At 36.2% G+C, this 13,701-nt stretch overlaps 1 protein-coding gene across 9 annotated transcripts in view; it reads right to left on the bottom strand.

Moving 5' to 3' along the window:
• The window catches only part of BIRC6 (baculoviral IAP repeat containing 6), a 162,737-nt gene that overhangs the window by 108,648 nt on the left and 40,388 nt on the right, over window positions 1-13,701 (bottom strand). For 6 of the 9 annotated variants that reach the window (XM_050314338.1, XM_050314347.1, XM_050314339.1 and 3 more), the window contains exons 12-21: window positions 13,066-13,291; window positions 11,266-11,426; window positions 8,339-8,470; window positions 6,934-7,065; window positions 6,492-6,670; window positions 5,784-5,914; window positions 4,743-4,904; window positions 4,490-4,621; window positions 4,119-4,216; window positions 2,749-2,896 (exon numbers count right to left, since the gene is read on the bottom strand). In XM_050314338.1, the coding sequence (XP_050170295.1) occupies window positions 2,749-2,896; window positions 4,119-4,216; window positions 4,490-4,621; window positions 4,743-4,904; window positions 5,784-5,914; window positions 6,492-6,670; window positions 6,934-7,065; window positions 8,339-8,470; window positions 11,266-11,426; window positions 13,066-13,291 (1,501 nt within the window). The remainder of the gene's footprint in view (window positions 1-2,748; window positions 2,897-4,118; window positions 4,217-4,489; window positions 4,622-4,742; window positions 4,905-5,783; window positions 5,915-6,491; window positions 6,671-6,933; window positions 7,066-8,338; window positions 8,471-11,265; window positions 11,427-13,065; window positions 13,292-13,701) is intronic. The other 3 variants (XM_050314345.1, XM_050314348.1, XM_050314343.1) reach the window with 1 other exon arrangement.

The raw sequence follows: 13,701 nt of genomic DNA on the forward strand, positions 1-13,701 counted from the left end.
GGAGTGTTCATATGTCTTTTTTGGTCAGGTAGTCACAAATGTGTAAATGTCTACATGAATACAACACTAGCAGCAAGGCAGAACAGATTCCAGACTTCTCTGAATGTTAAAATGCTTCCAACATCAGTTGGGCTCCTTTTTTGCCACAAAATACTATGAGTGTAATTAGTCAGAAAATGATGAATAATGTTACAAAAGGGTAAAAATTGCTACAGATCATCTGAGAATTACCCAGTTCAACCCATTTCATGTACATTTCCCAACCAAGTTACTTACAAGGTAGCAGATTTAAGATGACAACTTTATACTAAGAACAAGACAAAAGAGACTTGGTTGCTCTCTACAAGCATGCATTGGACAGAACCCCTGCACAGGGCACATCTGACAAGACTGACTTGTTAGCTGCCTGACTCTGTTTCGTAAGCAAAGTGGTCCCTAAAACACACAAAAATGCTCAGACAACTTTCAATGGGGTACCTTCACAGCCTGATTTTGTTTTCAGATTTACAACTTCAGTAAATACGTCAGCTCAACACTAACACAATACTTGCATGATTTAAATGAAGAGTTTGATTTAAGTAAGCAGGTGATAAACCCTAAAAATTCTACATAAGCTTTATAGAGTCAGAATTTGAATGTACATCAGAGAGTTAAATCTGTTCTGCCCAACCCAGATTAGTTGGCTGGAGCACGGTGCTAATAATGCCAAGGTCAAGGGTTTGATCCCCATATGGGCCATTCATTTAAGAGCTGGACTTGATGATCCTTGAAGGTCCCTTCTAACTCAGAATATTCTGTGATTTATGAAAGCATAGTGCATTTACCCATCCTTCAGCAGGAATGATCAGGTTCACAGTTTTAAGCTGCATTAGCAACACTTTTCTAAAAAGATTATATAAGTTACATCAACAAAAACCCAAAGAATGAATCAACAATGTCACGTAAAAACCCATCACCCTATTCATCTGTGCAGTAATGAATACAAGGTATGCAAAATGGCTCTTCCACTTAACTTGTCAGAATATGCAGCTGGAGTAATGTCTAAACTTTTGTGTATCACAACGCAAAGAAGATAAGGACCAAAGAAAACAGCTCAAGGAAATGCTTTAAGAATGACTACAGATCTGGAGAACACAATCAAGATACAAACAAACCCTGGACATCTAAAATTTGTAAAGAATGAAATAATCTGCTCTCCACTGCCAATGTGCCAAATTGGACAACACAAGCACTAAGAGGCTTTAGTTGCAGCAGGAAAGATTTCAGATTAGATGTGAGCAGGGGACAGTTCAAGTGTTAATGATAAGAATAATTAAGCCGTGTAACACCTTACAATATTTTAAATACTTAAATTCCACCACTACTTCAATCGGGTACTCTTAAGAACGAGTTGGAAAAATTTTGTTAGATTTTTTTAGAGACAAATCAACCTGCTTTGCTGTAAAACAGCCTAAAATACTCTCTGAAATCCCTTTTTTTGTTGGTCTCTGAACTGCAAATCATGTAACATACCTAACTGCCTTTATCCTTACCAATTTTACTTGCTTTATTGCAACACATGATAGTAAAATGAGTACTACTCTCCCTGAAGACAATATGAAAGTGAAGATCCTTTAACTAGACATCTGCTTTTATCTGACTACCAGATGTTAGACTATCGCACCTGGGACCAATACAAAGAGGAAAACCACAATACTATAAACTCTGCAACACAAATGCACACAAATACAATAAAATACAACTCAGGGAGAGGGAAGGGAAAAAGGGTAAAGCAATGGTTGCCTACTAATTTCTCTTAAAAAACCCCAAACTAAAATAACAGTATTCTCTTGATCTGTAGACATATGAAGGAAAGGCCAGCAAATTTTGCTTATGTTGGTAAATTTAATCAAAGAGTCAGTCCTTGCTAGAGAGCTCTAATAATCAAATAAGGAATCAGACAGATGTGTCTGCTACTTTTCTTAAGCTAGCTATAGGGTTACCAAGTTAAAAGAGAACACAAATTTAGTTCCAAGAAAAAAAAAGGAAAGAAAAAAAATCAAAAAAACATCATCTAGAAACATTCAGAAACTCTAAGCTTGAAGGATACCAAGAACGGAAGCTCACTTCACATATCACTTGTACCAAATTCAAAAGTGGGCATCTGGAAAGGAAACTGCTACAAAACTGAACCATCAGAGATTTCCTTTAGGCATCACATAAATATAAAGCTAAATTAGCAAATCAGTTCAATATGTAAAATAGGCAACATCACAGTCTGAAATTACATTGATACATAATTTTAAATAAGCACCTGCATTCCCAGTAAATTACTCCAGGTCTCTACAGTTAGAGACATGTCCTTCAATAGAAATACATAAACTGTATGGTCAGCCTACAGAGAGACTACACTTTTGTAGAACTGAAACTATTTGGTATATTTGATTCCCTCCAACACTCAAAACAGGACACGCTTTGTTAGTCCTTATACTAAAAATTATAAGTGCTAACTTAAGGATTCCACAGACATCAAACATTACATACACATTTGCTGATATAAAATGTGAGATAGCAATTAAATTCACCTTTAACTTTGCACAAGTTAAAACTGTTTTCCAGAGCTGCAGCAAATTAATCCTTGCTCAAACAAATACAGCACATTGTATCTTTTTTAAAAACACCCAACCTTTTTCAGAACACCAAAGGATGGCATTACACAATTCTTATGTTTGTTTTTATTAGGTTTACATCATTCACACTTCTTAGTACCTTGTCTGAAGTAACGCTTCCATCGGTGTTAGGCGATCCTGCAGCTGTCGGGACACAGCGGTTAGCAATGATGCACAAGCTGTACTACATCCTGCCAAATCTTCATCCTTTACATAATTCAGCAATACAAAATACCAGTACACAGATCCTGCATTAAAAATAAAAAAAAAATTCAGGTGAAACATGATAGGAATTTTTCACTGAGAAAGCATACTTTGAAGAATAATTAATGGAAGTGATAAATGAAGTATCTAATGGTTACTGAATATAGACTAGAAAGTATTCTACCCCTTCTCCTTTTTTGAGAGACTACAATTTCGAATCATTCTGTAATCATTAATTTTCACAAGTACTTCCAATTCTCTTAACAACTAACACATAACTGAAGAAAAAAGGTTCCCAAGAGAGAGTTTGTACACTTCCTTCATTGCTTCTGCCCACAACAATCAAAATCCTCTTGACCTAGTAAGGTGCTAGGCTAGGGGTTCCAATCCTATCAGAGCCGAGCCCTACCCCAGATTCAACTCTTTTTCTGCTTTTATCCTCTGTTTTTTGATTGCTGTCTCCTTAATCTGTATTTGCTGGAGTCACTGTTTATTTACAGATCAGTTCTAGAAGTACACTGCGGTGGTACTGTATGGAAACAAATCTCAGCTTCCCCCTTCTTCCCTCCCCATGCATTCCAAACCCTTTATAGCAGTGTGTTAAGTGTTTCTACCTGGGTGGTAGCACAACAAACCATTTGGAATGCAAACTAATTTTCCTGCAAAAACCCCTTGGCGATGCCAAGCTAGAACTAATTCAACAATGTCCTAGTGTGAAAAGCAGGCCTTGATGCCCCAAATACGTGGGTAAAGTCATCTTCCCATCCCATCTGGCACTCAAGAGGCTTCAACAAGGTGCTAAGACACCATTACTCTGCAATGTAGACAAGGAAGGAATTTAACTTGGTTAATTTCCTTTAGGTGCAGAAAAAACAAAAGTGGATTGTTAGTAGGACATCACTTGGATAGGCAGGCTTCCTGGAATAAATCTTCTAATTTTAAAAAATAACAGACAATTTTGACCGTAACTTAAGTCAACAGAATCTGTTGTTGCTGAACACCTTTGAAAACTCTTGTAAAACTTATTTAAGCTCTTCCAGCAATGTCAGACTTGGCATTTTGGTTCAAGCAAGCTCATTTACTTAAAATTCCACTATCTGCAAATGCCTCCTTCATACCTGGATACCACCTGACCATACCACTCCAAGAAGCATTTTGTTCTAACCAAACCATCACCTAATTCTTATCTCATATGAGAGTCCAACAAAACATGACAAACAGCAAATACACTGTGTATGTTTTGAAGAACAACCACTGTATACGTACCACCTGTGGCAGCGGCAGGCAGAAGAGGCATATTGTCGAGCAAAGCTTTTAGAAGAACTGATCCAAACCCCTGCTGACTCGGGTCACACCTGCCATTGCTACAAAGAAACGCAGAGACACTTTAACATTTACTTAAGAAAGAACCAAGGATGACATCTCCTCCAGAAGATGAAGCTGAAAGACTGATGTTCTTTGCAGTCATACCCTAAACACATTTTCCCTGAACAGATCTTTCAGATCTTGTTGCTTTATGAATTCCATGTCAAACAATAACAAACACGTTTGTACAATTCAGACTGCATGCAAATCCCCTGAATATATATAAAATAGAAATACATAAATAAAAATAAACGTAAATAACTAGGACTGACCTGATGCACAGTGCAAGAAATCGTGCACATTTGTGAGCTATGCTCCGCCCAGCTTCAAAGAAGCAAACGCGTATAATATCAGAGACACATTTACGTGTTTTAGAAAGCAAACTGTCATTTCCTTCCTTTGAGCTGTAAAAACAAGTTGCATACTTTAGAGAATCATATGAAACTTTTTTTTTTTTTTTTTTTTTTTAAAGCGAACTGACACTGAAAAATATCCACGATAATCTGAACACAATTCCTCCCTCACCTGCCAGGTCCATTTGAGTACACTCCAGCCAGCCAACAAAGCGTGTCAAGTACAAGACTCTGAGAGTGCTCTGTACTCAGACCATCATCTGTCTTCTTGCAAAGAGTGGTGAGCAACTTCTCATGGAACTCTGAAAACTGTAACATGGCACACCGTTGAACTCTAGGGAGGAGGGGAAGGAGATAAAAACCAGAATTATCCAATATGGCCATTCTCCCATTAAAGTGTCCCTCCAGCTTTGTTTGTATCCTGTCATAAGAGCAGGAAAATAGAGAATCTAGATAAGTGTAAAACCAGTACACAAACATATATAATACCTTCCATGCACATATTCCCAATCTTCCTATTTTCTGCTCGTAGAACTTCCTATGTTAATATATACCTAGTAACCATCTGTGAATTTTTTCCTCCTATTAACTCGACTAGCAACTTTTAAATGCAAACAAACTTCCACGATCCACAATACTCTTTAGCAAACATTTGCACATACCTCTTTGTAGCCTCTTTGACCTCTTTATGCCCATTACAGTCAGTGCCACCACTGTAGGGTGGCAGCTGATAATACACTTTAAATACTATATTGTTTGCATTGAGGTCTGCAGTACCAATCCAGAGACTTTAACCACTTCTTTGAGTAACAATTTATTGGTTAAATTTGATTCTAAACTTCTTGACAAATAATATAATCTCTGCTGTAAGAAACCAGACAATGCGGAAATAGAAAGGGAAGATGCTTCCTTTAAAAAAAAAAAAATCTGTCCAGATAATTTATCTACTTTACCAAGAACACTTTATATTTGCTTTTTCAAGTCAGGTAAAATAATCACTCAACATATAATTTCCTGTACGATGTTATTCTACCACAAGTTGCACAGCGCAGTGCCCTCTAACTCATAATTTATAGGATTTTCCAAACAAAATAAGCTTATGAAATGACAACTTGAAACAGTGGCTTGACTTGAGCTATTTTGAGGACTAAACTTTTTATGAGAAGTGTAACTAAAGCTAATATTTCTTCAGAATTAAAAAACACCTACTAACCTTTCCTTTGAAATTGAAGTTTTTTTAAATCTTCGAATTGTTACAGAGACTTCTTGAAGTAAGTCACAACCTCGCAGATTATCTGATTTTCTTGAAGAATTAGTGCCTTCAATTTTGCTAGATGGCTTTTCCTGATTTTTTTTTTGGGGAAAAAAAATTCAAAAATCACATTGATTCTGACTGATTAATTTTTTTACCTTGTTCAGTGAAATGCAAACAGTTCAGTAAAATCTTTCAGCATTGTACTAAAATAAAACTACTTTTGTTCACTAGTTGCTTTAATATAGAACAACAAACTTAATAATGTTCTGTAATCTATTATGTTCTAACTATTCTAATAATGTCCTCAAGATGTATGTCATATCATCCAATCTTAGAACTACAGTGATGAAGAGTAAAATACACACACACACAGATCTTTGTGGAAGGATGAGGTGTATCAGCTCCTGAAAATACTCAGGCAAACAGAAGTTTCAAAAACAAGTGCTCAGAACGTAAAAGTGCAGAACAGATCTTTTCAACTAAATATGCACAAAAGAAACAACTTAAAGAGATGTTGAACTCTAATTCTTGAAGGTGTCAACACAGTGTTGTGTTTAGAAAGCAATTTTTAATAGATCTTATTCTCCTAACAGCTGTTTGGTTTTCAGATCACATAAATCACACCAAGTCCACAACTAACACACGTCTTCCTTGGCTATTCATTACCTTGCCTGCTGCAACTTTTGCCAACAATGAAGCAAGTGAATGGCCCTTGTTAGTCTGAGGTTTTAGAGGTGGTATTCTAACAACTGGTCTAATGCCACCATTGCAGATTTCTTCTGTTCCTCTGTCATTCACTGCTTTAACATGAATTAAAAATGAACGATACTTGCCACCAGCCATGCCTAAAAGTGGGGGTGAAAAAAAGGGAGGAGGGGAAGAATTAGCATAGTTTACTAAGGCAAGTTGTAAACAGATTTCAACTTCACAGATATAGTGTACATGCAGAGCTCAACCATATTAATTCAGTACTTGATCATCAGTTTGAAACTGTTACACAGCAAAATTTGTCAGTGTGAAAACAAATAAATCTAAGTCCGACTACAGAAGTATGAGATGCACTTTAGTCATACATACTTCATGCAAACAGCATAATAAACTGGTTTACCTTTAACAAGCTTTGGACTTGTTAGTGTCAACATTCCAGCATGTCCTGATAGATCAAGTCCAGTAGCCAGCCATACTGGACCGCAAAGTATATCCTCCTTGTGTTCCTCCAGAAATGGACACAATCTAAGACCTTAAAAAAACGTGAGTAACATGGATATGAATTAGCCATAATTGTCACAAAATCTCGTTCATTTGCATGGATTAAAAATACACCATGTCAAACTCTGATCACTAAATACACATAACTCTACATCAAAAATTACTTGAGGTTAATTTTTAGACATTTTCCAGTGAAATCAATAAAGGTAAACAAGAGTTTTCAAACCAATTGAAGCTGTATAATGTGGACAATACATACGTAACCAGATTATCAAAGCCAGAAAATATACAACTGATGAAATAATGAACCAATATTATAGATTCTGCAACTCTTACTTGGTCTTTACTGAAGTAGGACAGAACAGTTTAAAACAAAACAAAATGATTAATAAATTTAAAACAAGAAGACTGATTTGTTGCTCCTGTGGTATATTCAAATTACTGAAATCATCATTCACTCATCTCTGCTGCTCCTTTCTCAGCATGGAACATCTCCTTTCAGCATTTTTATCATCCCTTAGATCCCTCCCCTCATCCTTTGCAAGTCATGATCACCTTTCTTGGAGTCATAGAATCATAGAATGGTTTGGGTTGGAAAGGCCCTTTCTAGTCATGCTCTAGGATAAGCCTGATAACATGAGTGAAAAGAAAGTGTAAAGTAAGACTGTTAAAGACCAAGAAAAAGAATTCATAGCTCATGCTGAATCACTACAACCAAAAACTTTCAGTCTGCAGCTCTCCTCACTCAGACTCAGACCCACTCTTACTGCCTTTCACAGTCTAAGAGATCTTGTGGAAGAGGGTTGGTTAACAAAAAGCTATAAAATCAGGCACAGCCAGTGTGATGTGACTCAAAGTCAATAGGACTAGTTATGAATTCTTTAGTGGTTGTTCCTTATTTTCCTTGTTTACAGCTGCAATCTCTGCAAAAGCCAGGTATGTAAAGAAAAATTATACTAAAACTAGCTAAAGAAACAAAGTAAAATACTGCTGGAACAGTGTAAGAATTTTAGTTAGCAAAGTGCCCTATCAATCTACTTTATTTCTAAATTCAAATAAATACTAATCTGCTTTTTAAGCAACAAACCTCTTCAATAGTTTGGGATTTTTTTGGTGTGTTTGTGTTAAACTTTCAACTCTTTAAGCAAACAGATCAGTGAGAGAAAAACTCTGAAGAGAGATGAGAAATAAGTATATTTTAAATGACTGAGAATTCTTTGCAGAGGAATTCCAGCGTATCATTTGAAAAAGAAAAAAGAAAGCTCATATTTTAAACAAAATATAACAAGATAAATAAAACTTACATTGTGGTTCCTCTACATCCATATACTGCATTTCTTCATTGAATTCCACCAGTCCTGGTTTTCCATTTCTCTCCACTTCAATATTAAGAGCTGGAGATAAAGGAAATGTGATCTGTCTATCTACTGCTGCTTCTGGAAATAAATATATTAGCAAGATTTCAAACACTACTCAAGGCTTAAGAAAAACAGAAGCAATACTTTTCATAGCAAAATTATCAGCTTTCTGCCCACAACACTATTTCTAATGTACAAAGGCACGTTTTTCATATTAGCATTGAACTGAAGTTGCAGCAAATAGTTAAAAAAAATACTTCTGAATGAGCTCTAAAGAGCCTGTTTTGCTTTAACACTGCCCAAATTCTTTTCCCCAATAATCTGCTGCAGATTACTCCCAAGCAATTAGATTCCAATATTGAAAGTTTGATAAACTTTAAATACTTTAAACTTAAAATAACTGGATTGCTCCTGCTGAACACCAAACATTATTTTGATAAAACTTAAATACAGCCTTTTTTTTCAATTAAATGGATCACATGAATCATAGATGAAGAGGACATGCAAGGAAATAAACAAGAAGCATATACAGTGAATTAACTGCCACACCAAAACCATTAATTCCAAACTGGAAGAATTATGCCTCTGGCCTTACCATTACTACCACTGAATATTTAACTCTTCCCAGGGTTCCTGTCATTCCAAAAAATGACTGAATAAACTCTCCCCTACACATCTTCCCTAGGTCTCATTATCTTAACATTTCAGTTCTTTTCTCCCTCTGTGGAAGGAGAGAAGGGAATAGGGGGAGTTAATTGAATTTCAGTCTGAGGTTTTCAAACATTTTCAAGAGCCATCAAACAATCCTGAATATTACTTCTCTCTAGGATTAGAACATTTTGTTTAAGATCCATCACAGATATAAATTATCTAGGTTTGCCTTCCCTTATAATGAAATCACTAATGCCCTATTACTTTATTCAATAGAAAAAAGGCAAATGTCACCAAGGTCCTTTTCCAAAATTTGAGAAATTGAAAAAGGAGAGGAAACAACTGCAATGCAGTCACACTTTGGGAAGATGTTGGTTAGTTGTGCCTCCTCAATCCTACTGAATAAAAAAAAAAACCAAAGATCTTGAAAGGCTGCCTTGCAGGCGCTCTCACATTCCCCAGTCCTTTTCAGACAAACTGACCCTCCATTCCATGCTTTTTCCAACCTATCTATAAAAAAAACCCAAACAAATTCCAGTATATGTAAGGAAGTGAAAAATTTTCTGGAAGAGCTGTTATGACTTCTGATCAGTATGCTGTGAGGAAAAGCATTCACGGAGAGCTCTGGCAATCTAGTTCACAGCACAATCAAATGCCTCCAAGGAATTACCAACTCATGAAACCCTTTGCTCAGAAATATTTAAAACCAAAGCATTAAGGAAAAGAGTTTAGCTTTTCTTCTACTGTTTTGTTCCACAGGTGAAGATTTTCAGATTGATTCTGACATCCAGATCTGCAAATGGACTGAATTCAGGCTGAAAACAAAGCATGTTCCATTCAGAAGAGCAACATGGCCTATCTATCCTGTCTTTAAATTTGACAGAACTAATTTCTGCTACATGTTAAAATTAAGGTTTTATTGCAAGCATTAAAAAAATGAAGAAACTGAAAGAACACCTGCTGTCTGCTGTCCTGCAGTCACAGCTGGCACTTCTGCTAAATCTAAACCATCTTGTATCTTGAAAGAATTGGCTTTTCACAAAGAATATTACTATGCTAGAATATTTTGTTCTTGGATAACAACCAGTATTTAAAGGAAGCATATTCAGGACACATTTTTTTGTTGTTAAACACTGGGGAATGTTATGGAGCGGGAAGTTGTATGGAAGCATGCCAGTGACCTTTGGTATGCCTGTATTCCTTTTTGAAATTTACAGCTCTGTTACCCTTGTTTAACTGGGATGCTCTTACTTAGCGATCAAAAAAAAAACAGGAAAAAGGGGGGGAAAAAAGGACTTTTAGGATCATGCTTGCTGTTCTCCCCAACACATTTTATATCCAGTAACCAATTTAATAACATCTGACAGTAAGAGTTCTGTGAAGTACTCAGTTCCCAGAAGCTTTTGGAAAAGAGGTGGCCAGATAAAGATAACCAATTAATGCCTCAATAAGAGGAGGTGCTGCATGTAATATCTTCCTCTCCTAGCAGACAGTGCAGCAGGACATGCAATGAACACTCTTACCACAGGAAAATCCCAATGGAAGCAAAAACTTTCACATCAAAGAAAACTGACTTTTCAATTTACACTATCCCCTCATAGGTTCCCTGAGAGGCAGTAAGATGCACAGTCCAGTTAGGAGTCTTCCCAAGGCAAGAGTGTTCCTAACTTTGGCCTCCTCTGTCAAAGCTGCAAGGAACAAAAGGTGAAATCACACTGCAGCTTTCCCAGAGCTTAGGATTAATGCAAAGGATGAAAGAATTCCCAAGGAAGCCAGGTTTTTTTCTACTGCCATGAAGAAAAGCCTTGTCATTTTCTCACTGGCAAATAATTTCCTTCTGTGAATTGGAACGATATATTATAATTTTTTTTTTTATATACCAAGACCTTAGAAGAGCACCACTTGTTTTATCGGTCAATCGCTAAGATGATTTACAATTGACAAATGTATTTTTTTAATGACTGTAGGATTGGAGCAGTACAGAATAATAATAGAGTTTCAAGCTATGTGTTTTCATTTGTATAAATGTCAGGATTTTCAAAATGTTTTCACTCAAAACATGATAAGTGAAAACAGCCCATGATGCTGAGAAGCACAATAAAATGGAAATAAGTAAAACTGGAATACTTACACAATTTCAAGCAATTTTTCTGACATCACAGAGAATAAGGAGTTTAAGAAAAGAAATAATGTTCTGAAAGTTATCTTAAGTTATTTCTTACCATTTACTTTCCCTAAGCCTGGAGCTTTATTTTTCAGTAAAGTCACTTGAATCTGGGGAATGTTGGTGATGTTTGAATTCAAAACAAATTTGAAGTCCACATGTCCAACCATACAGGCTTTGGGTAGAACCAGTTCAAAGACATGCTCATCCCAGCTGTTGCTGTTGGGAAAAAAAGAAGACAATGACCCAGTGTTAAGAGATAAATCAGATCAAACAGGAAGCACCTGTGTAATCCCACATCTTGATAGGTATCAGTATGAGGCACTCAAAGAAGAGATAAAAGGAGCCTCATATTAATGGCCAACAAAATAATCCGGAAATCAAAAAGTTTCTTCCCAGATAACTTTTAATTAAGAGTTAATTTTGCTTTCAATCTTAAGATTCTACCCTAAGAACAAAGGGACTCTAATATAATTTTCATCATGAGTCATTTAGCAGCTGTCAAAGACTTCTAGTACTAAACCAAAACTTTTAAACTTTACCCCTTTACAACCCTGGTTGTACTTTGCAGCAGGCATAGGTCTTTTCCTTTAATGAAAGGAATATTCATAAGCCAATTTTCCACTTATCACCTTCCGATTAACAGCAATTACCTTCACTTTTTGCTTCCTTGTATCTTCATATTGGTAGCTTTTTACTTTTCAACTGCTGCTGAGCACACTTGGATAACCAATTGTTTTAACTAGAAGTTATTTTCCAAGGAACCACCTCCTTTCTACTTGTTCCACACAGAATATTCTACTTACACAAAGCTAAACCACAAGATAAATAAAGGCTCTAAAACCTATAATGCACTGCATGTTTTTAACCACAGCTTATGAATATTTAATTCAAGCAAGTTCAGCTCCTGTTAGGTGTCAGCCCTGAAAATGCCTGCAACTATTACCTGTCTTCCCATCTGGAATACTCGAGTATCACATGCCAGCTTTCACTTGTTTCTACAACATGCTTTTTCTGCCCCATGAATGATCTCTAGCTCCCTTTGGTCATTTCACTGTTTCCACTGTGTGGCCTTTCCAAATCTTACATATCAGTGGAACAGATGTGTAACAGCCTGACCTAAAAGATCTTTGTAGTATCTTAAGCACATCCCTTAATGAAACACACAATGAAACTTATATCTATGTTCTGTTTCTCCATGCATTTTTCACAAAAAGTACCCGAAGAGGAATTCCAAGTTCTCACATCATGTGTTAAAAACTAAGTACTGCTACATATACCATGTTGGTGCAGTTCATTTCAATGAAAATATCACCTAAATTGTAGCACAACTGAGGCTCTGTAGTGGTTTAAGTAAATGTCTCACATATAAAGATTTAATTTCACATGAACAGACGTAAATCCAGATTCTATCTTCATATTTTAAAATAAATTACAATATAATTTCATTTTGGACAACCAATTAGTCATACTGGCACCATTTTCTGATTAAAAAAATATACTGAGAACATGTATATGCATAAGAAGGGTGAATCAGTCTTTTACAGAATATATCAAGAATATCTGTAACTCTGGCAAATGTGGTTGTCTAATTATACAATGAAGTGGCCACATTTGGCAAATTAAAATACCCCAATTCAAAACCTGATGTTTCAATTTGTTTCAAGGTCCACTAAAACAACTCTGGCAATCTCACAGAGACAAGCTACCAAGTAGGGATAATCATCTTCAAAACTACACGTTCTTAAACTAGCACACGAGCTAAAAACAATTCAATTGCATGAAATTTGTGACTGCCCAGCTATACAAACTAGTTGAGCAATGCACACAACTCCTTCTGGGCTGTCACCCTCCTTACCTGTCTGTTTGTAGCTTCCAGGTTCGAGTGTGTTGAGCTGCATCCCCGTGGTGCTGCTGGTGCAGATGCTGAGGGTGCCGCCTTTGCTGCTGCTCTTGCTGGACTTCTACCCAACAGGGAGGGACAGTGGCTGAAAACCGTGGTGTCAAGGTCTCAAAACGGGTCAGTTCCACCAGAGACGTCAGGGTTTCAAGGGAAAATGGCTGGTCCACCAAAAGATCAACTCCTGAATAATTACAGAACATACAGAACATAATTACTATGTCAAATTTTTTTTTTCAAGAACCCTAAGAAATATATCCAAACTGTTACAGTACAAATAACTAGATGTTATATGAAGGTTTTTCATTTAAAAAAAAAAAAAACAAACACATAAAAAAGCACCACCCTAAACAAAGCAACCAAACAACTCTAGCCTTGAAGGCAGTATCCTTTGAAGGCAGTTCATTTGGAATAAATTTTCTAAGTACTGAAAGCTCTGAGCACGCTGTCTGGGATTTAACCAGAATCATCAGCCATAAGTAATTAGCCAGTTACACTTTGAAGATGCAAAGCTGATTAAACATTTTTTTTAATATCTCTATTGACTCAGATAAAAAAGTTTTATATTTCATGAAAACAGACATACAGAATTAC

Source organism: Myiozetetes cayanensis, unplaced genomic scaffold (genome assembly GCF_022539395.1).
Source record: "Myiozetetes cayanensis isolate MyiCay16 unplaced genomic scaffold, myiCay2020 scf2-11, whole genome shotgun sequence".
NCBI lineage: Eukaryota > Metazoa > Chordata > Aves > Passeriformes > Tyrannidae > Myiozetetes > Myiozetetes cayanensis.